The sequence below is a fragment of the Barbus barbus genome (assembly GCF_936440315.1).
Source record: "Barbus barbus genome assembly, chromosome: 44".
In the NCBI taxonomy this organism is placed as follows: Eukaryota; Metazoa; Chordata; class Actinopteri; order Cypriniformes; family Cyprinidae; genus Barbus; species Barbus barbus.
Window position 1 is genome coordinate 25665295 of NC_136722.1, and position 27618 is coordinate 25692912.

At 33.7% G+C, this 27618-nt stretch overlaps 2 protein-coding genes across 2 annotated transcripts in view; one reads left to right on the top strand and one right to left on the bottom strand.

Moving 5' to 3' along the window:
• Window positions 1-2978: 2978 nt before the first annotated feature.
• On the bottom strand, window positions 2979-3857 carry LOC306863694 (uncharacterized protein; the record flags this gene model as incomplete). The annotated part of the gene is made up of 1 exon (XM_079407192.1): window positions 2979-3857. One exon carries the CDS (start codon window positions 3855-3857, stop codon window positions 2979-2981), a length of 879 nt encoding a protein of 292 aa, XP_079263318.1.
• A 10093-nt stretch (window positions 3858-13950) lies between these two features.
• Window positions 13951-27618, top strand: part of LOC306863443 (laminin subunit alpha-1-like) — a gene marked incomplete at its 5' end in the record, with an annotated part of 73641 nt that continues 59973 nt past the window's right edge. Inside the window, 3 exons of the mRNA XM_079406780.1 lie at window positions 13951-14032; window positions 19145-19315; window positions 20904-21016. Of these exons, the coding sequence (XP_079262906.1) occupies window positions 13951-14032; window positions 19145-19315; window positions 20904-21016 (366 nt within the window). The remainder of the gene's footprint in view (window positions 14033-19144; window positions 19316-20903; window positions 21017-27618) is intronic.

Here is a 27618-nt window from a genome sequence, read left to right on the forward strand (position 1 = left end):
CTGATGCATCAAATTTGATACTTGATAAAAATGTGTGGTTCAATTAAAAAAAAATAAATAAATATGTCAGGCTTTACAGGGTTAATGGTTAATGCCATGCAACACACAGCAAAAAAAGAGACTGACATCATCTTATATATTACACATGCAATGTAATTGTTCTTTGTTGTTTCTACTGAATGATGATTTTGTTTTGTTCCAGATATAATCACACGCTGCACTGCTGGGCTTCCAGAGACAGGAGGCGCTACAGCAGCAGCTCTACACTGAGGCTATAAAGCATGTTTGAGCACATTTTCTACAGCAGGCCCTAAACTTTGGAAACAAGCTTCTGTTTTATGCAAGATAAATAAAATAAAATAAAGAAATAATTGGAGCATGTTTTGCAAGAAAATACTGTTTTTCTTCAAAATTTCACATTTCATGCAATTTATTACTTGTGATGTTCTTGTAATTGAGAAATTTAAGGGGTTTTTTTTTTGACATTTTTAAACCTTTGAAAGCGTATTTTTATTCTTTAGCTTTTGAAACATCAGAAATAGTGATGAGATTGGTCTGTTTTTCTATCATCTCTGTATTGGCGCTTACAGAAGTGTGTATTATTCTGTGATTGTGGAGTTATTTTGACTGAATTTGTAGCTGGGTTCAGCTCGTGTCGTGTTTAATGTGCTCTGTGAATAAAGCTTGAGTTGGGTTGTTAAAAACACAAATGCAAGCGGCTGGTCTCCAGATAAACAAACCAGCAGCGGTCAATGCTGAGGTCAGTAATGGAGGAGAGTTTGTACTGTGCTGTTTGTTAGAGATCAGCGTGTCAAAGCCAGAGGAATCGAGTGTTTATTTCCACACGCTCCTGTGAGCCTTGAACTCGTCTCAATACTCACACACCCAACAGAAGACCTTCACCGGCTCAGAGACACTGCTGTGACTTACGACCCTCTCAACACGCTCTCGTCTGAAGATCTGGATTAACTTGACTCTCCACACACACACACACACACACACACGATCCTTAACAAGACAATAATAGGCTTGTGTTCACATGAACACACTCACAATGCACATAAACCAGACTGAATCTATAGCTTACGCTGTTGTTAATCACTTTAATGAATTCTACAATAAAACCAGTGTTTATTACTTGTCAGCATTTATTGTGTTGTAAACAGAGTTCGTACTGAACTGAGGCTGTGTTCACAATATCATCTAGGCTTTGAAACAATTTGCACTCAGAAATTAATAGTAAATTTCACAAATCACTTTGAAAATTTTATTTCTTAAGTTGAATCAAACTGGTTCTGCAGCCAATTCAAAAAATAATATTGTATAATAAAATAAAATTGATATTGGTTAAATAAACAAAGTTAAATTGGTTAAATGTAAACCAAAGATATTGATTAAAAAACAAGCTCTTATTGCTTATTGATCATACTTTTTGTAATTAACACAAGTAACACAAAGAATTAAACATGACATTTTGAAATAGAACGACTCTCCAAAAATGTATTTACAATATTGAAAAATAATTTATTACAGTGTAATAATGTCATGTCTATTTTAAATAATGTAGTGAATGAAATAAAATAATTTCTCTTTTTTTAGTTTCAGAGTAAATTGATGTTGTAGGGTTTACATTGGAAGAATTTTCACTCAGAAATATCTAGTAAACTTCACAAACACATTAAATTAAACATGACATTTTTAAGTAAAGACTGAAATAGTTACAACTATTTAAATAATTTTTACAGCATACTTGAAACATTAGATTATCAATACAAAACAACCATTTACAGTAAAATAAATAACCTCAAAATGTCTCAATTTATGCTCATATTTGCCAAAATAAAAGTCAATCAAAATGAGATCTCATAAAAAAATCTGAACTTTTATTGACATTCATTTGACTTTTTATTGTTTTTTATTGCTCTCACTCATTTTAAGACTGAATTGAAATGTTTAAACAACAATGATTGCAGCACAATGCATTTGAATTGAATACAAATATCCATGCATTTGTATTACACAGTTTGAACATAAACTAATAAATGAATGTGATATTTATCAGTCATACATCAATGAAACATGTCAGTATTGCTAATAATCTCAATGTGTTATTAATAAACAATAACCAGCTTTATATATTAATCATCAATAAATCCAGTTTGTTTCAATCTCATACATTTTACCTGAATTAATATTGTCTGATCCACAGCTAGCCATATTTTAACCAGGTTTTTTAATTTAATATTTTTTTTATTAACAGATTTAGGCTGATTTTAAGCTATTTGAATAAATGCATTTTGGAAAATATATATAAATAAAAGCAAACAGATGCAAATAATAAACTCTCATGATTTACCTTGCATTGATGTATGACTGACAAATATGCATGGCATTATGTTTAAGTTTAAAATAATAGTCATCCAAATGAATGGAAATTTATAGGCAATTTTAAAATACATAAATCCTACATTTAGGCCTAAATATTTTTTGCAGGACACTGTAGCAAAAAACAAAAAAATGTGTGTATGTATATATATATATATATATATATATATATACATATATATATAAAGTAGCTTTTTATGTTTTTATTTAAATAATTCTTTGCAATTTCTTCTTTATTTCTTATTTACTCTATATAAAATAAAAGGTTATTTAAATAAAAACGTAAAAATATATAAAACAACCACTGAGAAATAAACATCTGGGTCACTATGGATAAAAGAGTCTGCTAAATAATTAAAATGTATTAAAAAATTATAATTTTTAGCAGTTTTTCACATTTGAATGGTTTTTAGTATATTGTGAATTTATGCTCAAGCCTTTGTGAATATAAAACCTGCAGGCGCATGAACTCTGATAGCAGTCGGAATAAAAATAATGCAGTTTTATATCCTCAGAGAGACCTTGAGAAGTTCAGTATCAAAGCTGCATCTCTCAGAGACGGTAAACAAGCCTTCGGCTGATTTTTAAGCGCTTCACGTGGCCTTCAGATAGTTGTAGAGCGCCTGCAGACCTCCATCCAGAACCTCTTTGATGGGTTTCAGCAGAGGATTGTGTCTGATGTGCAGACCTTTATCCAGCGGATGGCAGGCGAGTTTCTCCAGGCGTCTCAGACGATGCATCTCCGCCGGTATGTTCTGGATGTCATTGAAATCCACGTTGAGGAGCTCCAGCTTGGTCAGACGGCAAAGCATCTTGGGAAGCGAGTGGATGCAGTTTCCCTCAACGATGAGGATCTTCAAGTCGGCCAGCACTTGGATCTGATCAGCGATGTTTTCCAGTCTATTACAGGCCAGCTGCAGGAACACCAGGCTCTTCATGGTGTAAACGCAGCCGGGGATGTGAGTGATCAGATTGTGGCTCAGGTTGAGCTTCTTTAATCCGGCGAGGGATGAAAGCGACGCAGGGAGACTAGTTAACTGGTTACTGGCCAGACTCAACACTTCCAGTTTGGTGCATAAACCTAGTTCTTCGGGAACCTCGCTCAAGCGGTTGCGATATGCAAAAAGCACCTTTAGGTTTCTCAGCCGTCCGATTTCAGGAGGCAAGCTAGTGAGCTGGTTTCCCCAAAGATTGAGCACCACCAGGTTCTGCAGCGAACCCAAAGACGCCGGAACAGATCGTAATGCATTGAGTGACAGATTGAGCTTCTGTAGCTCTGTTATCTCCCATAATTCCTCCGGAGGATCTGTCAGGCCGCGTCGAGCCAGGCTGAGCACTTTGTATCCGAAGTGTGTTGTTGTATATTTGCGAATGCGTTCGACCCTCGGAAGGTTTTCGTCTGGACCGGCGCTCTTTCTTCCTGATTGCGTTGTGTCTTCGTCTCCAGCACTTTTGGATTTCTTTCCACCCATTTTTGCTCTCCTTCTCAGCTAGACGCTCTTTAACTAAAGCCTAGAGACATGAAGGACATTCCCAGAGCCGTGTGGCGTCACAAACACATCTTAAACACACGGTCGGAAACATATCAGTGTGTCAAACAACACGGGCTTGGCAGCTCTTCCTGAGTTTCACCAGTTGTTCCTGTCACTTGAGCGCGAGCGGTTGCTGATTACTAACCTTGATTGTGTCCAGAGACGAGGACGGACATTCCTGGGAGTGAAATACGATGGCTTTGCCCTCTCATGACACTCCTGACCCAAAATAAAGGCATGCATGGACAACCGTTTATCATAAAGTTAGCCAGTTTATAGGGTTGTTGTCGTTAACTAAAACTACTTAAACTACTGGATATTAACATGCTTCAACTAAATGCTTAAATACATTACTTAAAATAAAATAAATGTTAACTAGAATAAAATATAAGAAAATATTTCAAATAGTTGCCGAAGTAACATTTCTCATTTGTGTTAAGTTAGAAAACTAAAACTAAAATAAAAATAATAAAACCTAAACAGATATTAAAAAATAAAAAAATAAATAAAATAATTTCAAATTGTTAGTTTGTGTTTAAAAACCAAAAGTAAAATAAAAATAATAACTAAAAAAAAAAAAAAAAAACTAATTTAAAAGTTTTGTTAAGTTAATGTTTAAAAATTAAATGCCTATTTATTGTTTATTTTTTATTTAAGTTTAAAAAAAATAAAATTAATTTTAAATTTTGGTTAAGTTGGTTTGAAAACTAAAATAAAAATAAAACCTAAATACATTTAAAAACAACATCTAATTTCTAACTTTTAAGTTTGTTTAAAAAACTACAACTAAAATATATAAATAATAAATACCAAGCAGACATTTAGAAAAACAAAAACTAATTTCTAATTTTTGTTAAGTTTGTTTAAAAACTAAAACTAAAATAAAAATTAAAACTAAATACACACATTTAAAAAACTAAAACTTTAAAACTAAAGTGAAAACAGAAAATATTAATAAACAGTAGAATCTCAATGATGCCTACTTTCCTATAATACATCTTTATCAGAACAGATGGAGATGCTTTGACATAAACAACAGTTATTTATAGATCTGACCTGCTCGAGCAGTTTATGAATGGAATTAGTTTCTATCCTGAGTTTGATTTCACGTCTGTAAACAAACACTCAAAGAGTCTGTCAAACCAGCAGTGAAACCTTCATATATGCTCTTTACAGCTAAAGTTCAGTTAAAGCCGGTAACTTTACTCATCATTTCTCACCGTATTAAATGCTCACAGATGTGGATTAAAGGCTTATGAATGGTGTCATGGTTCAATATTAAGTGGTATTTGTGGGACATCTGTCGGAGCTTCTTGGCCGTGTCTCTTGGCATCTCGCAGCCGTCGCCAAATAATCAGAAATCTGTAACGATCCACCCTGAATAGAAATGCACACAGATGGAAATCAGTGCTTTAGAGCAATGCATCCGCTTCAGTAGCAGGGCATTATAGTTTACTAAAACTCAAACTCAAACCAGAAAATATATGAATTGTGAAATAAAATAAAATATAAAAAAGCAAACGTATTTTATTTCAGCTAGTTGCCAAGGCAAAATTTATATTAATTTAGTCAAAATAAAACTAATACAGTGTTTCTCAGAGGCTTTGGAGCATTTCTCAGATCAGAAATGAAATTCTCTAAACTACTTGTTCAACCTCCACATCATCGAGTCACTTGAGCACATCATAAAAGCAGTTTCTCATTCTTTTGCTCTGGTACATTCATGCAACTGATTATGTACATTTGTCTGCTGTTTCCTACATCATCAGTTACTATTGTCATGTTGCTCAAAATGTATTGTTATAGTCTTACCGCTAAAACATCTAGTCATTAGTTCATCGTATAAGTCATTAAATGCAAAATGGTTGATCTAGTTGTCATAAACTGTCAAGCATATTTTCTACACATTTCTATTCGACTTTTTGTAAGTTTGCCATGAATTGAGCAAGTGAATCTTGACTCTCACTAACGTCACACTACTTTACATGTAATACATTCGTACAAAAATAAATGTACTGTATAAATACAAATGTTCATATCTTTGTTTTTCAATGTAACTATTGACTCTTCTCAACACATATCAGATTTTTTTTTATAAAACCATAATTTCCATGGTTGACTGTCATGGTGAAAAAACAGCTAAACATTTTGACCAGTGTGGCTCACACGATGAGAAAAATACTTTATATTTTGGTGGCCTTGGCCAAATTACCGACACGATAACTAGGTTTTGAAGCACGAATGAAATATTCCAGCAAACAGTTGTGACATTTGCACTCAGTTTAGAGAATGTTTCGAAAAATGTGCCAAAGAAATTGAGAAAAACTGTAAATACAAATTAATAAAAATTATATACATGTAGACATAACAACTAATAAACATTATTTTAAAAAATTACTAAAATATTCATTAAAATTAAAATGGAAAATACAAAGTTAAAGTCTAATTCAAAACATTAATAGCAACTATATAGAAATATTCATGAAAAAACAACAAAATTCAAATTAAATTTTAAATTAAAATGGGAAATATAAAAATAAAAATATTCGGAACATAAATAGAACTACAAAGAAATATTTATAAAAAAAATTAAAATGACAAAACAAAATTACTAAAACTTTAACTAGCATTAAAATGGAAAATACAAATAAAAACTTTCAGAATATTAATAAAAAAAACTATATAGACAACAAAAACTAATAAAAATGACAAAAACACAAAATTAGTAAAATTTTTACTAAAGTGAAAAAGTATTTAAAAAAATCTTATTCAAAATAATGACAAAAACTATAATAGTATATCAATGATACTAAAAGCTGTTCGGTAGTTAAAGTGTGTTTAACTGGTTTATTTCAAGCAGAAATCTCTCAAGAACCCAAACCATGTTGACGACTGACTTTCATAGCTTTATCCTCACAGGGTTCATTTATTTAACAAATTACATAATGACATGTGAGAAGCACAAAGCTGAACAGTGACAGACAGAACATGTAAAGCTGCTAACAGCCGAGTCTGGAGTTAATAATGATGTATCTTCAGACTCAGACGAGATCATGCTGATGTGAGTTACTGTGCTGAGGCTGATGCAGATCAACACAGATCAACACGGCTGGTAAATGTGGCTCAGAAGCATCAGAGACGCTGTGTGTTCATGCAGACAAACGCCTGAGCAAAGCCTTCCTGTGCACATCAATCACAAACACAGGTGTGCAAACATACAGATGCATCTGAAGAACACAGACTGCTGTGTGTTTGTCTGCAGTGACTTTATAGATGTCCTAAACTAAAGCAAGACTTTTTACAGTCACTTACAATACGGAGGATAGGATGCAACTGCTGTTTTATTCTAAATTATAATAATATTTACAAAAACAATGTAAACTTTACTTAAAGAATAAAGCAAGATATCATGGCTAAACCCATGAAGTAGAAGTGAATCATAAACTCTCTAATAATAAACCAGTGAACAGCCTGACCTGCGGTTAGATGCTCGTCGAGCTCCTTGGGTTTCAGACACTCTTGAGTTTTCAGAAAACCATCAGGAACGGCACAATAATTAAGATAAAAGAACAGCGTTTCATGTTGAAGGTTAATTGGAGCAATCTTTGTTGTATAAAATGTTTAATCGTTAGTGTATGATGTTAGGATAATATTAAAATGTATGCTTTATGAATTGATTTATTACTATAAAAATGTCTAAATGCATTCCCTTCTCCATACACTTAAAACAAACATGATTTATGTTCTGTAAACTCCTAAAGAACCCGATAAAAATCATAAGCTGAATTCCATCTCATATGACCTTTGACCTTTGGTCTGCATTTAGCCCTGAACCTGACCTCACTGAGCCCAGCTGATATATAAATACACTCTGAATACCTGCTGACCTTCTTCTGACATTCTTTCAAAGTCTGTAACACAAGCAGGCTCACGGTGTTGACACGAGAAAATAATTCAGACAAATTTAATGTGTCTTCCGTTCCTTTAATTCATTTTAAAAGGTCTCAAAGTGCATGCTTAATTACTGTATTACTGTATTAAAATAACTAAATACAGTTAAATATGGTTACTAACTAACTGAGAATTTCCCATTTCGTCAGTATCTCGTGATATTGTAATGTAAACCGTGGTCTATTTCATCCAGCTCTTTCAGTGTGATTTGTAAGTCCTGGTGGGTAAGTGTCTGGTAATAGATGCAAGTGTTCACCAGAGACAGTTTAATATCTCAGCTGTAATTCCTTCATCGAGTTCCTCTGCAGCAGCGAGAGTAAAGGGAGATAGAGGGGAGATGAAGTGGCTGAGGATGATGAATCGATGGGGAGGAAACACACTATTACACACTATAAAGATGCCATTTATAATGTGTGTGGAATGAGAGCGTGGCAGAGGAGCTACTAATGCAGTTACACACGAGCCACAGCGGTCCAGAGACGAAAACAGCAGACGGGAATAAATATAGAGGAACCGAACCGAACCGAACCGCTACACAACTACATCCCAAACAAACACTCACAACCTGCTCTATAACACAACTACACACATAATACTAGAGATAGAGAGAGAGAGATAGAGAGATAGATGGATAGATAGAGATAGAGAGATAGATGGATAGATAGATAGATAGATAGATAGATAGATAGATAGATAGATAGATAGATAGATAGATAGATAGATAGATAGATAGATAGATAGATAGATAGATAGATAGATAGATAGACAGACAGACGCCAAACGCCTGCAAATGTGCTTCAGCTGCATCAGAGCGTCTGTGCCATTATTAGAGTTTGGAGACTGTAACTGAAGCCAGACAGAGCACACCGTGAGGACGACCTGATGATGAGAAACAGTTCAGTGTTCATCTAATAACATGGAGAGCAGCCAGCGCTGGACTTCATTCTGAGAGGAAATCATCTTCACGGCATAATTACACTCAGGTCCTGCTATAATGATGCTTGCAAACAAAAAACATCATGCTTTAATAGCAGTATGTTCATTAGAGACAGTTTTCTTCAGATTGTAAACTACTGTGGATCCAAACACTTCCTGTAAATGTGCATCATGTGTCTCACCGCCAGCTGTTTAGTCTCTGTTAGTGGAGCAGTCATAACATCAGTGTATTTCTCTCAGGGTTGCTAAGCACTGAAACACAAAATAAAACAGAGAGAGAAGGAAAAACTCTGTCAGAAGAGTCCAGTTGATCATCCGTCGCTGCCCCCTGCTGGAGGAATCCTTACACTGATCAGAAACATACAGTCGAGGTCAGAAGTTTACATCCCCTTTCAGAATCTGCAAAATGTTCATTATTTTAAGAGGAATCATACAAAATGCATGTTATTGTTTATTTGGTACTGACCTGATTAAGATATTTCACATAAAATATGTTTACAATAGAAAACAATAATTGAATTGATAAAAATGACCCCGTTCAAAAGTTTACATCCCCTTGATTCTTAATTCTGTGTTGTTACGTTGTCTGTGTTTTTTTTGTTTAGTGATAGTTGTTCATGAGTCCCTTGTTTGTCCTGAACAGTTAAACTGCCTGCTGTTCTTCAGAAAAATCCTTCAGCTCCCACAAATTCTTTGGTTTTTCAGCATTTTTGTGTATTTGAACCCTTTCCAACAATGACTTTATGATTTTGAGATCCATCTTTTCACACTGAGGACAACTGAGGGACTCATGTGCAGCAGATTCAAACACTCACTGATGCTCCAGAAGGAAAAATCATGCATTACGAGCCAGGGGGTGAAAACTTTTGAATTTGAAGATTAGGGTAAGCTTAACTTAATTTGTTTTCTGGAAAAAACATCTAAGTATCTTCTGTAGCGTCTGAAGGGCAGTACTAAATGAAAAAATAGGATATTTAGGCAAAATAAGAAAAATGTACACATCTCCATTATGTTCAAAAGTTTTCACCCCCTGGCTCTTAATGCGTGGTTTTTCCTGATTGCATTTTCTCTTAATGCATATGTCATTCCTACTATGCTGTTTCGGTAAAAAAAAAAAAAATAGAAATTTAAAAATTAGAATACAAGAATAAAGTCATAATATTTTGAGAATAAAGTCAAAAGTACGAGAATAAAGTCCAATCAATACAAAAAAAAGAAAAAAAAAAAGTCTTATCAATACGAGATTAAAGCTAAATTAAAAGTTAATATTTTGAGAAAAAAAATCACAGTATTTTGAGAAAACACTGTTCTTCTATGTGAAAAATGGATGTGGAGGATTTAGTCAAACCTATTTTTATGACAGAATTTAACAATAATGAATACTAACTGTATTCTCAAAATATTACGAATTTTATCTCACAATGCTACAACTTTATTCTCATAATTTTCACTTTATTCTCAAAATATTACAACTTTATTCCCGTAATCTTAAATGTATTTATTTATTTTTTGTACATTCGCTTCCAGTTATTTTAGCCGTACAAAAACAGTCATATATGCTGCTTGATATTGCAAACTGGTATATGTTATTATACAATTTTAACATATTATCGTAGTCATAAACACACTGATTTGTAATGCAAATAATTGTACCGTTTAGCAGCTAATAAAACAGAAGTCTTGCGCATTCACAGAAAACAGCTTGTTCTGCATTGCAAAATAAGAGAGTGCCTTTAACTGCATACAACAGATGCAAACACAACAGAATTCAGCACATGTCCTTCACAAATATTAACAAAGAACAACAACATAAGTATAACTGATGATATAGACACTGTCAAGATGTGGGATATTAGGTGCATTTTCAGGTGTGACGGACATCATGATGTAACCTTCAAAGACACCACAGACCTTGATGAGGTCCAGCTTGAGCTTCAAGAGCTGGTGTGAGGTCAGATCTCAACAGGCCAGCCTGCATACCCAGGTGCTTTCCAGAAGATGGAAGCAAAACACACACAAAGAACACAGATGTAAAGCTCTGCATCGTAAGTCATGCACTTTGGGACAATGTATCATATTGGACTTCCTCAAGTTACATTAGTAGAGTTAAACTACAAGATATGACAAGTGAAAATAAAGAAACTATTGCATTTCATGAAGGAAATAAGTGATTGCAGAGTGAAGCGGAACATTCAAGGACAGAAACCAGTAATAATAGTTATAATATTATTGTAATGCACCAGCAATTGTAATTAACTCATTATTGTTAATAAGTATTCAATCATCATGCTTGAGTAAAAGTAAAGATTTCTCAGTAGCTCATGAGAAAAAATTAAAGAAACTTATTATAAATCTAAAATATCTAAAAAAAAAAAAAAAAGCTAAAAACAACAGAAAACATGAATTGTTGAGCAACAACACAGCAATACAACTGCATATCAATGACCTGGCAACCATCATATCTTCTTTCAGAAAATGGGAAAGTATTATTATTTTACTTCTTTCACAAAAACAAAGAAGTTGCTGCATTAACAAATCTTAGCGCACATAACTTCATAATTATTGAGCCAGTATGAATTATTTAATAAACACAGACTGAAAATTACTTAAATTAAAGGGTTAGTTCACCCAAAAATGAAAGTCACCCTCAAGGCATGCTAGATGTATATGACTTTCCTCTTTCAGACGAGTCCAAGCTCTTCATGCTTTATAATGGCAGTGGATGGGTGTTTCTGCTCAACAGTTCAAAAGAAGTCCAATAAAGTGCATCCATCCATAATAAAACATGCCTCACACGGCTCCAGGGGTGAATAAAGGCCTCCTGTAGTTCATCAGTGCCTTTGGTAAGAAAAATATCCATGTTTACAATGTTATGATCAGTTTTCTCTAACTTGCAGAAGCTAGGGCTGGGCCATTTTTCAGATTTTATCGATTCATTCGAATGTAATGTTTTGCCACGATTTTATTTTTTATAAATGGAGGAATCTTGATTTTGAATAGAAATATTAGCATGCGTTCCAGAGTTTAGGGGCGGCAACTGAAACGTTTTGTACTTACGCATACATCCTACATCCTCCGCCGGACTCGCTCGTGAACGATAGTTAGAGGAAACTACAGAAAAGTGTTTATGATGTTAGATATGATTCACTACAGGAGGCCCTGGAGCCGTGTGAGGCATGTCTTATTATGGATGGATGCACTTTATTGGACTTCTTTTGAACTGTTGAACACAAACACCCATCCACTGCCATTATAAACCCGGAAGAGCCAGGACATTATTAATATAACTCCGACTGGATTCGTCTGAAAGGATCTAGGAGGCCTTGAGGGAGAGTAAATCATGGGCTAATTGTAATTTTTGGGCAAACTAACACTTTAATGAATCATCAGACCTTTTGGTGAAAGATTAAAAAGAAAGAATTGATCATAGGATTCGCCTGGAGTGATTCCGATCGCCATCGCTGACCCCTAAGCATGTTTCACAGCAGCTGTTCTGGCAGTCGCAAATGTAACGCAATTAATTATGGTTTATAAAAAAAATAAAAAAGATTTATACTCCATTAAAGTGTAAAAACGTACAAAGGACGTATTGACAGCTAAGTGGATGCATACCTATATTTTCTGATATTAACAACAACTTCTGTAAACGAATATTAACAGCTAATTTGTATAGCTTTAAGTGTTGGGAGTAATTAATTTAGCTCATAATAATCACAGTAACCGCTGAGCGCGCGTTGCTATGGAGATGCTGCAGCCTCCAGACTGGATTTCCCGCCGCCGCTGTTTTAAACGGTTTAACGGTTCTTGAGGTAAATTGTTTACTCTACGATCTCAACATAGGTGTGGGATAATTATCAGTATATATCAGTATTTATCAGTATATATCAGTATATATCCATGGGATTGCTAGCAGATAAAGATGGTAAGTCTGGTCGCTTAAGGAGATAGTTTGAGGAGCGACGCACTGACATTAATGAGCGACGCTTATCAAACAAACACCAAGAATTATCTATAATCAAGTTTCCATACAGATTTTGCGCTGTTTTGTTATCGACAAAGAGATATGCGTTAAAAAAACTTTGTGAAATTTGCTGTATAGCCTGTTTCCATCCAGCTGGCCTTTTGCCATAAAACAGTGTGCGTCGTGACGTCATCACTAAAAACCGAATTGTCGCATAAGTTTTGGTGTATCGATCATAAACAGGTGCAGTTTTATTATTATATTTTTTCTGATGAACGTTTATAGGAAATATGAATGTTCATTCCGGTTTTTTTATTACCTGACGGTCGTTAAGCCATATTAACCTTTTAACAAAATAAGAATAAAAATATAAGACGCTAACAATCCAAAATAAATTAATTTTATCTTTTGTTCTTCACGTTCATGTAAAATAAAATGTGCTTGGCATAATATCACAGGGTTATTCTGCAAGACACAGACTACAGGCTAATTATCATGATTATCATCAATTATCATGATTATAACAATAATAATCATGTAAACTAGGCTAGCCTGCTAACACCAAACTAAGAGCAGCTATGCTAGAGAGGTAACTCTTACCGCGTATCCAACTAAGATGCTGTTTAATAATATGAATATGATTTAATGCTCTTTTGAGCTACAGGGATAATTCTGTCATGTGACATTTATTTGCGTTAAAGCCCCCTTTTCTCGACAAAAACTGTTTCCAAACTAATTTTTGCGACATTTGAAGTATCGATATGGAATTTATGCGCTAAAGTTAAACGGAAAAAGATTTTGTCGACACATGAGAAATTTAATCGATAATTGACATTTCCATCCGCTATATTATATTTTAAATATTTTAAAGCGCTAAATATTTTTTCGCAAAAACAATCCTTGGATGGAAACCTGGTTTATGACAATGAAACGCTAAAAGTGTACTGTAAAACTAACTGTACGCAAATTAAACCAAAATGAGCACATGGTACATTCCAGCGGGGCTCCCCCTCTCTCTGAACTGATGGAATGTTCCAGCGGGGCTCCCCCTCTCTCTGAACTGATGGAATGTTCCAGCGGGGCTCCGAATGAATGAGAGAAAGAGCCGATGGCCGTCTGCACAACACTCTGATGATTCCAGCTTCATTAAGTAGATTATTATTAGAGTGACTGATGAAGAGGATGATGATGATGATGATGATGAAGATGCTGTGGTCGTTTGCAGTGATTTTCTCCTCACTGGTTTGTGTGGAGGCTCAGCAGAGAGGTGAGATCAAATAAATAAACACAAATCTGTCCTCAAACTACACTGTTTTTGTTGAGATAAAACTGTAAAAGTTGAAAAAGTAGAAGAAAATATAAAAAATGTAAGATTTTAGATTAGAAGCATAGATTACAAATAAAACTCGTTACTCTGCTCGTTTTATGCATTTAATGTGACTCAGTATAATTACTTTAAATGTTGTATTTGTTGAGATATACTCCAGGAGATTCTTTATAAAATGTATTTAAAAATTCCTTACAGAAAGTACTTTGTAGTTAGTTACCATGGTACTGATACATGAGAAAACATGGTAAATCAAGAGAAAACATGGTAAATCATGAGAAAACATGGTAAATCATGAGAAAACATGGTAAATCAATGGTACTGATACATGGTAAAACATGGTAAATCAATGGTACTGATATAAGAGAAAGATGAGGTAACGTTACATGTGCAAAACATGGCAGAACTATAATTCAGTGTTGTACATTAGTGATAGTAAAGTTACAGGAATGTGATTGTAAGGCCATACAAATCTATATTTTGCTTATTTTATAAGCATGTGAAAGTCCTTCTAATAATTGAGTAATGAATTAAACATTTATCAGGGATTAGCTTGCCTTAAAGGGACAGTTCACCCAAAAATAAAAACCCTGTCATCATTTACTCTCCATCAAGTTTAAAACATGTTTGAGTTTCTTCAGCTGAACACAAAAGAAGTTATTTTGAAGAACGTTGGTAACCAAACAGATGCTGGTACCCATTCACTTCCATAGTATAAGAAAAAAACTATGGAAGTCAATGGCTACCGTCAACTGTTTGGTTCCCAACATTCTTCAAAATATCATCTTTAGCACGCAAAAAGAAATGATTAATTCAGCGTTTTTACTTGCAGACACTTATGATCTAATTAAATTAACATAAAGCAAATATCACATGACCTGGGGTCTCAGATGTGACGCTGATAGTACTTGCATAGATTTGCCACATTAAGGAGATTTCTCACCCGCAGGTTTGTCTAACACAGTTAACACATGAGGTCAGGAAGCCTCTAATGTAGTTTTAGCTGTGACCCGTAAAAGCAGCGAGTGTCTGCTTACACCTCAGTCCTGTGAAGACAACAGGAAGTTGAAATGTTATAGGCTGAACTTTCATCTGAGCCGTGTGTGTGTGCATGTGTGTGTGTTTATTCCAGCTGAATGTATGTGAATGAGCGCGGGTCACATGAGAGCTCTGTACCACTCCATTAACAGATAATCCTAGATATTTAGAAATGAAGAGTTAATTTGCAAAAACAGATCTTTAACTCCATAACTCCATCCAACGCAGACTCCATTTTTAACAATTTTCAAAAATCATGTTTTCTTTATTGTGCATTCCAATTAATCTCAATCAAACTCCAGTTGGGTTGTTTTGATTAGGTTAAAAAATAACAAAAAAAATACAGTTAACTAACACAATAAAATACAATAAAAACTCCATAACATAATAAAAAAACATGATTTTTGAAAATTGTAAAAAACGAAGTTCTGTTTTTGCAAATAAACTATATATAAATTTATAAAATATAAATTTATGGTCGTATAAATGTTATTAAAACATAATAAATATGTTATATTAAAACATAATAAATGTTTTATATATATATTTTTTTTTAATTCACAGTATTTGTGGATGAATACATTTTACAAATAAATTATTAAATCTATATGTAATAAATATAAAATATGTTGTGATGCATTAATTGAAAAAATGGTGAGGAAACAATTTTGACTAAGAAATTCCTAGTAGCCTAAATTTCACAAATAATTACAAAGAAATGGCAAGTCACACGTTGAATTAAACATGATATTTTAAAGTAGAAAGACTAAGAGTATTTTCTTATAAAACATGCTCCAATAATCTTCAAAAAACCCATTTTTACAGTGTAAATGTACTGTAATATATTTAGTCTCAAAGCAGCATCTGTAGCTCCAGATGTGTTTATCAGCTTCATCCGTCTGTAAGTGTTTTATCTCCAATCAGCCGTTTATCTCTGAAGGCGTTTCATGCTGAATTGACTGAATCACATTGTGAGGTTCTTATCAGCTCCACTGACATCTGATTACAGTCTGTTCACATGCAAATTCAGCCGGTCTTCTCGTCTGTCCTGGAGCTTCTTCATCCAGACGCTTTGATTAGCTCTCAGCTGATCTCATGCAGAACTTCACATGCTAGACTTATCTGGAATTCATGTTTTGGAGATGTTTTACCTCCCATCCTTGTTCTGTGATGATGGTTAATCTTCACAGAAGTTTTTAAACATCTCACACATCCTCTTTGATTTAACCTGAACTCTTCCAGAGCTCTTTCACCTTCAAAAATATTCTTAGATCCAATGAAAAACTGAACTATTCTCTTATTTGTTTGCTTGTTTTCCAAACCTGCTGACTGAAAGCCACCCAGAAAGAGTCGTTTGGGTCCGAGACGTCAATCATGATGAGCTGCTGTTGTGTAAACGCACAGTAAACTCTGACCCCCGCTTTCACACCAAATGAGGCTGTAAGCTGCTCTCAGACGCTGGAAAAGAAGCAGAGCAATTATCTTGTCGTCTTCTTCAGCTAAAACATGTCCCTCTAAAGCTTACGGGTAAATCTGACCTCTGTGTGGAGAGTTAAAGCTAATGTGGTCTGCTCTGAAAAACTGGTGTGGGATTTATTCTGAAACGCATTTCACTCAGAAATTGCATGTCCTATAAAACACTCCAATAATCTTCCAGTAAACCATATATATATATAAATAATATACACATACAGTCAAACCAAAAATAATTCAGACAGCAGATATAATTTGATATTTTTTACTAGTGGGTGCAGGACACTATAGTTTATTTATGTAAGTGAGGATAGAAAAATAAAGTAAACTGTGACACATTATACCCAAAAATCCTTCATACAGTGGACTACAGGATCAAAACTGATTCAGACACTTTGACCTGAGCATGTTTTGCTGAAGTGTTTTTCTTTAATTGCTAATGTGATCTTTTTCCACCACAGACTGAACTAAATAAAGCATTGCTTGGTGATTGGTTGAGCTAAATTGGTTTTATCTAATTGTGTTCTTAAATTTAACATCTGAATAATTTTTGGTTGATTAATCCATTACATACCTTTCTATCAAAGTTATCTGACATTATCAAGATCAATTTGTTCAAAAACTTCTCATCTTCAAAACGTTCTTCTCATATTTTCTTACCATTTTCTAAACTACAGCGAATAAACTGTGATAATGTGAGAAATGTTGAAGACTGTGTATATATATAATATAATATATTTATTTTTTTACAATGTGGGTGAGTATATTAGTTGATTTAGTTATCACGTCGTTTAACCATAAAAGTGCATCAGAAGTCAATCTACTCATAAACATCTAATTTATTTCCTTAACTCAGTTTAGACATTTTCTTAATAGGATCAATGCATTTAGCTGTATGAAGATGTTGAGAAGTTCTTGCTGACAGATGTGTTTGTTTGAAAGTGTTTTTCTCAGTGATTGAGTCTCAAATGTGATTCGAGGCGTCGTCGGCTCTCAGCGTGTCTGTGACATGCAAACGCAGCCAGATGTGCCGCAGCAGTCGCATAATGACTTCAGTCATCAGTCTCTTTATCTGCAGAGCGTTTGAAGTTTCTGTGTGCTGAGCTCCGCTGGAGTCCATTCAAACCTCAAACAGATACAGTCTGAAACACATCTGCTGCTCCAGTGCAACTCAAGCTGCTTTAACTGATATTAATTATTACAGGAGCTTGTGAAGTCAGCCAGATACTATTGTAACTTTAAAAAAATATATATTTTGAATTACTTTTTGTATAGGCTATCTCGTTTTCATATTATTTAATTTTATTTTTAGGTCATTTTTTATTAGTAATTGTTTTAAAATATGTCTATGTAGTTTTTATTAATTTTGTTTTAATTTTAGTACATCAACTTACACCAAATGAGATACTGCTGTATTATTATTATTAGTAGTAGTTTAAAAAAATATATTTTGTAATAGTTTTTATTTTTCTATTTTCATTTTAGTTTAAATTTGTCATTTTGTGGTGTTTTATTGTACATTTTTATTATTTTTTAATGTATATATGGTTTTTATTAATTTTTGTTATTTTAGTACGTGAACTTAAACTAAATTAGATACTATTTAAGTTTGAGAGATACTATTATAGATTTTTTTTAAATATATTTTTGGATTCGTTTTTTCTTTTCCAATTTTTTTTATTTTAAAGTTTTAGTGATTTTGTGTTTGTCACATTATTATAGTTTTTTTTTAATATGTCTATTGTTTTTATTGTTAGTAGATCAACTTAATACTATTAAAGTTTGAGAAATACTTTTATATACTTTTATTAATACTTCTTAATTTTAGTGAAAGTTTTAGTAATTTTGTTGTGCTTTTCTGTGCATTTTTTAATTTTTTAAATGTCTTTATAGTTTTTATCCATTTTTATTTAAATTTTAGTTTGTTACTTTAGTACTTCAACTTTAAACGCAAAAATGAGAAATATTACTTTGGTAACTAGCTAAAATAAAATAAGTTTAAGTTTTTTAATACTTTATATCAGTTAACTTTTTTTCACGTAACAAAGTTTTTTTTATGGTTGTAGTTTTAGATTTAGTTAACAACTATAATAACCCTAAAAATGAAGTATCCTATGATAACTAATATACATATTAAAGTAGTAAAATAATCGGCATTAAAATTGAGTTCTTCCTGCAGCATTACTTTACTAAATGATCAAATGCATGACTCCCAGCACGGATTTTGCTTGTGATTCAAAGCTCTAAAGCTCACTTTGACCTCATGACTTGCTGGAGGGAAGAAGATCCTCTTCATCTTCACAGTTCCCTCTCATTGAGCTCTTTGCTGTCAGTAATCTCCTCACACCAAAGGCCAGCTTTGGTCAATTGTCCAAGACGTAGTGATTTGTGTCATGAATGGCGGCACACAGACACATGGGCGGATGGATGGATTGATGGGGTGGGTGAGGGTCGCTCTTCAAAGAAAGAAAGAAAAAATGCAGTTCAGAACAAATGCCTCTTCAATGCTTTTGTTAAACAGCTCTTTGTCTGTCATTCCAGGTCTGTTTCCTGCTATCCTGAACCTCGCCAGCAATGCAGAAATCACCACGAACGCCACCTGTGGCGACCCGGTTCCCGAGATGTACTGTAAACTGGTGGAGCATGTTCCCGGAAGACGAATCCGTAACCCTCAGTGTCGGATCTGTGATGCAAACAGCCAGAATCCCAAAGGTAACCACATTTGCCCTGAAACTCTTAGGATTAGTTCACTTCCAGAATAAAAATGTCCTTCTAATTTACTCACCCCCATGTCATCCCAGATGTTCATGTCTGTCTGTTGAAAAGAAAGGCTTTTGAGGAAAACATTCCAGGATTTTTCTACATATAGTGGACTTCAATGGGGATCAAAGGTTAAAAATGCAGTTTCAGTGCAGCTTCAAAGGGCTCTACACAATCCTACCCGAGGAATAAGGGGCTTATCTAGCCAAACGGTCGGTCATTTTCTTAAAAAAAAAAAAAACAGTTATATACTTTTTAACCACAGTAGCTCTTCTTCTGTGTACTCCGGTTCAAACTCAATCTCATTTACAGTTATTTATAACAGTTATGTTATGTATTTTTAAACAAATTATGAGCTCTAAAAGATTTTCAGAATTTTTACAACTTTTGCGTTAAACAATTTACAAATCTTAAATCATAAAATAAAATGTTAAGGTTAGCACTGCATCTTTCTGATAAAAAAATTCTGTGATTTAATATATTGTTTATTTATAGTTATTTTCAAATCTTCAATATACTGTCATTATAAAATAACTTTTATTGTTTATTTAATTGTAACAAATAAGTTCTTGTTAAAAACGAACCAAAAAACTATCAAAATAGTTATATATCGGCTATCGGCCAAAACGAGTTGAAAATTATCGGCATATCGGATATCGGCAAAAATTCAATATCGTACATCCCTAATTGTATCTAAAATGTAAGTCACTTATGTAAGTCATTCTAACTTTAAACTTGTAAATCAATTTTATATTTGTTATCATGCTGATATCTGGAGAAAAACAGCACTCGTGTGATATAGATTAACTATATTAAATTATATATATTAGTGCTGTCAAACGATTAATTGCATCCAAAATAAGTTTTTGTTTACATAATGGGGGTTCGGCGCCTTGCTCAAGGGCACCTCAGTCGTGGTATTGAGGGTGGAGACATTCACTCCCCCCCACCTACAATCCCTGCCGGCCCGAGACTCAAACCCACAACCTTTGGATTACCAGTCCGACTCTCTAACCATTAGGCCACGACTTCCCGCTTTAATGACTCCAAATAAGGCAGTGCAAGACAAGGCAAGGTAGACACAGACAGGAACACCGGGGAGTAACGAGTAGACCAGACAACATTAACTGAACAGACAGAACTAAAATACACAGGCTAATTACAGATAATAACTAAACCACAGCTGGACAAGAATTAACTGATAATCACACTAAACAAGGACAGGAAACAAACCAAATATGCATTCCATATTCCAAGCTCAGATCCATTAAATAATATTAACATACAACTTTTGATTTTAGTAATGCATTAGTAAATGCAGAAATTAACTAAGATTAAGAAATGTTTTTTTTTCCATTGTTAGTTGATGTTAGCTAGTAGTTAACCAATGCAACGTTACAGTAAAGTGTTTCTGATTTATCTATCAGACATCTGTGCTGACATGACATGCTGAGACAAGTTAATTCCTACCTGATTTATGATGCATCAGCATCTATTTATTCTTGCAGTCATTTTTATTTCGCTTTATTCTGTTGAACAGAGCAACATCCCATTACGAACGCCATCGACGGCACCAACCAGTGGTGGCAGAGCCCTAGCATCAAGAACGGCCGTCAGTTCCACTGGGTCACCATCACTCTGGACTTACGACAGGTAGGACCCGTGTGAAGCTGCGGTGTGATGTTTGTGTGTCTGTTTAATGTTCAGAGCTGCTATCAAACGCTCGTCTCAATATATGAGCACATGAACACGCAAACTTCATCTCCAGAGCTGCTCTGAGAGTCTTCATTCATTTGAGAAAAACCACTGTCAAACACACACTGAAACGCAAAGATCTTCACTACAAACCACGGAAATAAAAGTTTAACTTGAAGAACTTATGACAGAAATGCATTACTATTATTATATACTAAAATGTCATTTTTAAAGTAATATATTTATATGTACACTGGCGCTCAAACGTTTGGGATCAGTAAGAGCACATAAACAATACACACTATGAAAATGCCAGGTTCAAAAGCTTGGAGACAGCATATATAGAAATTAAAACTTTTATTTAGCACACAAGTGATGATAAAGCATTTACACAACTGGAAACAGTTGTGCTGCTTCATATTTTTTGGGGGGGGGACCTGTGATATTTTTTTTAGGATTCTTTGATTAATAAAAAGTTAAAAAGAACAGCATTTATTTAAAAAATAAATTTTGTGTTACAATATACTGTACAATGCTATTCAAAAGTTTGGGGTCAGTAATTTTTTTTTTTTTAACAAACACTGCTCTTTTTAACTATGTATTCATCAAAGAATCAAAGAAAACAATATCAAATGTTCCAAAAAACAATATTAAGCAGCACAAGAGTTTCAACACTCATAATAAATCAGTATATTAGAATGATTTCTGAAGGATCATGTGACACTGAAGACTGGAGTAATGATGCTGAAAATACAGCCCTGCATCACAGAAATAAATTACTGTTTAAAGTATATTAAAATAGAAAACCAATATTGGAAATTGTGTTCAGATTTCACAATATTGCTGTTTTTTCTGTATTTTTTATTGAATAAATACAGCCTTGATGAGCAGAAGAGACTCCCTTAAAAAACATTAAAAATCTCACTGATCCCAAACTTTTGAGCGGCAGCATATATGTATATATATATTCAGAGAGAGAGATTTTTTTCATTCACGTTTTAATGTACACAGTTCTGTTTATAGCATCCTAAATATAGAAGGTAGCGTATTCTGTGGAGTTTGATTGTGAATGAACAAGTTCTGTTTACATCCATTCTTACAGTCTGAAAAGCTTGTGGAAAGCATTTTCTTCCCCATTAATGCTAAACAAATATTGTGATGAATATCAATGTCGTTTGGAAATAATACTGTAGTGATAATATTTTTGACCATATCGCCCAGCCCTACCTCTCACTCATTAGTTGCTATAGATAAATGACTTGAAGAATAAGAAAGGCGCGTCCCAATTTGTGTACTTATGCATTAATCTAGTCTATTTTGTGTAAGTATTTGTGGTGTTGCAGACTTGACTTTGGTGAGATCTCAAGCCGCGCTGGTTTAATCTCAGCGGAGGGCCGTTTCCAGTGAGATGAAGCTGGCTTTACGGTCCGCTCAGCCGTTCTGTCCCACCGTTAAGATGAATGCTGTGCTAATTGTACACTAGCTGCTTGTTTCCTGCGTGTGTGAATGGAGGAGCGGTGAGGAGGTTGTTCAGGAGCGTTTAGAGCCCCTCAGGGGCCGCCGAACACAAGTGTGTTTGTCTAGAGAGGTCGAGAGACACACTAATCCCAAAACTAGAAACAATCCACTGCATTCCAGCACTGATAACATGCTCAACTATTCCACATGATCCCACTAACACACACAGGACTAACCATGATCCTCTGCAGTCGGTCACACACTCCGTGATGCTTGAGAGAAGCAAACATGAACTGAACTGAAATGAAATATAAAACCCTTAAATGTATTTTATTTCTGAGAGTTTAAGGCAACATTTTCAAATAAAATAATAATAATAAATACTAGTGCTGTCACGATTAATCGCGATTAATGGCATCCAAAATAAAAGTTTTTGTTTATATAATATATGTGTGTACTATGTATATGTATTATGTATATTTAAATACACACACATACAATATATATTTTGAAAAAATGTACATGTATATATTTATAGTCATATAATTTATATTATATATATATATATATATATATATATATATGAATGTATTTAATATATAAACATAGCATATTTTTCTTAAATATATCCATCCATGTGTGTATTTATATATACATAATAAATACACACACATATATTATATAGACATTTTAAAATAGAGGCATAAATAACTAAAATGCAAAAATAGCAAACTAAATAAACTGAAACTAGCAAAAAAACTAATAAATACTATATTGACAAATTGCATACAGCAACTAAAATGAAAGAAAATTAAACTAATAAACATTAGTAAATATGTAAAATAACAAAAACTAATAAATAAAAAGTACTATATAAAACAACAAATTTACTAAAACTGCAATTAAAATGAAAACAGAAAATATAAAAATAAAATCTAATTCAGAATATAAAGAAAACTTGCGGATATGCAGACGTCCAGTGTTTGGGAGTAAGGTGTTATAAAAGTAATGCATTACAGTAACGGGTTACTTCTTGCTGTAACGCAGTAGTGTAAGGCTTTACTAATCAATTTTCAGTAATATTTTACTCGGTACATGTTCAGTAACGCTTGCGTTACAACACACTTTTAGCCCCAATTTTAATTTTTTTTAAATTTAATTTAAAGTTGGGCTCCGACTTTATGTCCCTAGGGCCGGGCTTCGGGCCAATATTCACGTCATAGTTCAGACGCGGGCCGGTCCTCGGGCCTGTTTTAGGCTTCTTATCTTTATATTTTAGACATCCATCAATTATTGATGAAAAACAATTGTGGCGCTGGTGGAAATAACATGAGTCCATGCTGCCGCGACTGTCAAGAGCGTCTCGACGGTGTTTAGTGTCCCGCAGCAGCAGGAGCCGTCAGCACAGATGAAGAGTTCTGCTTCAAATACACACAATAAACCAAAAGCCCCAGCAAAGTAATTACCATGAATGTGTCCGGGGGAAATAGTAAGGATTCGCCATCTCCTCGTTAGACGCGCCTTTATCTAGGTTTAACGTTTAAACATTGTTATATGCTTGAACTGTTATAATAATAGTAATATCTATAGATTTTATCTTAGGCAAGTCATGATTTGAGAAGGCTAAATTGATCAAACATAAGCTATGATCAGCCTGCTGGTCTGCCGCTGGCTGCTTGGTCATTACTTTGAGAATTTTTTGTTCATTAAATAAGTTTTCTCTTTCTCAAAGTTTTTTCTAAATGATCTTAATAAAAAGCCGGAAAGAAATATAAACACTTTGCATTAGAGCAGGGCTCTAGTACATTTAGTCATTTTAGAAAGTTAAGTTCTGCGTCTGTAGGTATTTTGGTGAAAGTAACTCAAAAGTAATACAGGAGTCATGTAACGCATTACAATTACTGTTACTGAGACATTACTGTTATTTAAAATAATTCCTTACCTTACAATATTACAGATTAATTACTAAGTAATCTGTAATGTATTACAGTTTGGAAGTAACTTGCACAACACTGCAGACGTCATAACTTATTTTAGTATCATTGATATGCTGTTATAGTTTTTTTTTAAAAATGTTTTCAGTTTTTATTTTTGCCTTTTCTGTTTTTATTTTAAATTTAAAGTTTAAGTTTTTTGTTGTTTTTCACCCCCTTTTTATTAGTATATATTTTTATTAAAAATATATTATTTTTTTCTCTACATAGTTTTTATTCATTTTTATTTCAGTTTAACTTATTTTGTACATCAAGTTGGATCAGGGTTAGACAAAACTAACTGAATTTTTATTTTATTTTGGTTAACATTTTATTTAGAGTAACAATTTTTTATTTAGTTTTTTTTAGAATTTCATTTTTGCTTTAGTCTTAGTTAAATACTGTATAATAACCCTGATAGACACTTGCAAAAAGGTTTTTTGGCAATGATAAAAATACATTTAATCTATCTTCTAAATTATTGTTTTATTTTTCATATTTGAATATCTAAAGTCTCAAATACATGTGCAACAATATTAGCAGTGCCAGAAAGCTTGGTGAGACCATCTGAAACCACAGAAATCTGAATAACCACAGAGTTCCCCAGCGTAAACGTTTAAGCGTCTGAAGCTCAGCGTTCCTGTAAATAATCCGCCGGTGTGGCAGTGATTCTGGGGTTTGTGGCTCTGACCGCAGGCGTGTTTTTATGTTGTCGTCTGGAGTGAGGATGAGTCAGGCCTTTGTCTGCGTTCACTGAGGGCCGTGGGGGGAAGGGACGCACACACATAAAGCAGGACCGACCCCGACGGGGCCTCAGGCCATCAGTGCAGGATTACACATGCTAATGGACCCACACACACACACCTGGAGGGGACGGGTGGGCCGCTGGAGCTCAGGTCAGCTCTTTACAGCCACCACAAGACGTAGTTGAGCACTTAACTCTTTCAAGTCGTCAAGTCAGTAGTTTTGCACTCAAAGATTAAATTATTAAATGCAGCAGTAACATCTCCCACAGACACACACACACAGACAAAAAAATGTTTGGAGATGAAAAAAATACATTTAAAAATTTATTACATTGCTGTAATAATAAAAAAAGATTTTTGTTTGTATACGTTTTATTTTTCATATTATTTGATTTTGTCGTATTTTATTGCCTAAAGTCTTAAAACGGTGCAACCATATTAGCAATGCAAAAAAATGTTATGACACCTGAATATTAATAATATAGCAGACAATGTTTAAATGATTAAAATAATTTGTAGCATCTCCCACACATTTTTGTTTTGGTATAAAAGATTAATCACTTAATCTTTTATCCTTTGTGTCTGCTTAATAATTGTTTTATTTTTCATATTTCAAAATAGTATTGACATGAATAATAATAATAATAAAGTAGACAAAGATTAAATATTAAATGCATTAAAAACATATTAATACAGTAGGTTTTATTTTGCATGTTAAAATTAAGCATGTTCATATAATTTATTTAAAATGACGTTTATTGTGTAATTTCTGGTCTCTGATGTCACTGAAAGGAATTGCAGACATGACTGTTTTCAAACAGGTTTCCTGAATGCTCTTCCTGCTTGTTCTTGGTCAGTCAAACATGAACATCGGTTTAACAAATACAAACTGGGCAAGTTTGTATATGTAATGACTTTTCAAAGGTCAGAGTTCAGGTATATTTACGTTTTTCTGACACGCTACACAAAGCAAACATCAGCAGTGTGTGTGTGTGTGTGTGTGTGTGTGAGAGGACCAACACAGCTGTTGAAGGTGTTTGAACAGCAGACGGTGTGTGTTTATGCTGTCTGGGGGGCCGCAGGCGATAACGGGCCCCAAATGGCTCTTAACTTGTTTGTTTGGTCAGGTTGTGTTAACGGGATCATCTGATTTCCTCTGATGTGAATCTGGTGGGATTTTACTAATATAAAAAGTAGTGCTGTCAAACGATTAATCCAAAATAAAAGTTTTTGCTCACATAATGTATGTGTGTGTACTGTGTATATATGTTATGCATATATAAATAAAAACACATGCATATATAGATTTAAGAATAATTTATAATGTTTATATATTAAATCTATTTGTATATAATATAAATTATATGAATATAAATATATACATTGTAGATACATGTAAATATTTTCAAAATATATGCTGTATGTGTGCACTTATATATGTGTATATATATATGTAATGAATATATAAAGTACATAAACGTATATTATGTAAACAAAAACTTTTATTTTTTATTGCAAAATGAGACGGAATAAGCAAATTTGTAAAAAAAATATATATATTTTCACATTCTCCATTAAAATACCTTTAAAATGATATGTGACTTGACCGAGCTACAGGCGTTTGAAGGCGAGAGAGTCAGCAGAGTTGATTTAGAGAAAAATAGAGTTAAAGTTTTCTGAAGATTGCAACGCAAAATCACCAAGCAACCAATATTCTCCTCCAATTCTTTTCTTATGAATAATTACGATGTTATTAATCACAAATAAAAAAAAAAGTATTTTATCTTTGTTATTAAAAGTAAGAAGAAAGATGCAAATAAACAGTAGTTTTAATCAAGAGCAGCGAGTGATTCTGTCTTTTTTTAATGTTTGATTAACATCGAGACAGATCTATATTAAGAGCATGGATCAAATATAATGTTGTACATCAGATCTTTCCCCAAATATTAACTAAACGTTCATGTAAGACATAACAGATTATGTTTGTGTGAATCTCGCCAAGACATATTTCACAATGTACTTTATAGGGAGATCGCACGTCTTATGCACATGCTTTGCATATGTCAGCGCGATCACTTTGTGTTTATCAGCATAAGTTTGAAAATCATATTTCACTGGTTTGGACTCATGTCATGGAGAATTTGATATGAATATTCACAAAGCTGGAATGCTGCGCTTTGCAACAATAAACCTACAACTTGAGAAGCGGCAGCGGTCTCCTCCCAGAAAACATACAAATAAAGATCATTTTATGTGTTTAATCACTATTTGGAGCATTGGGATCGCTAGACGATGGCCTAATGAACTAATTTTTGTGAAAATAAATTTTTCACTTTTTCCTGTAGCTCAAAATTAGACCGTGTGCATTCACACTCATTCTGCC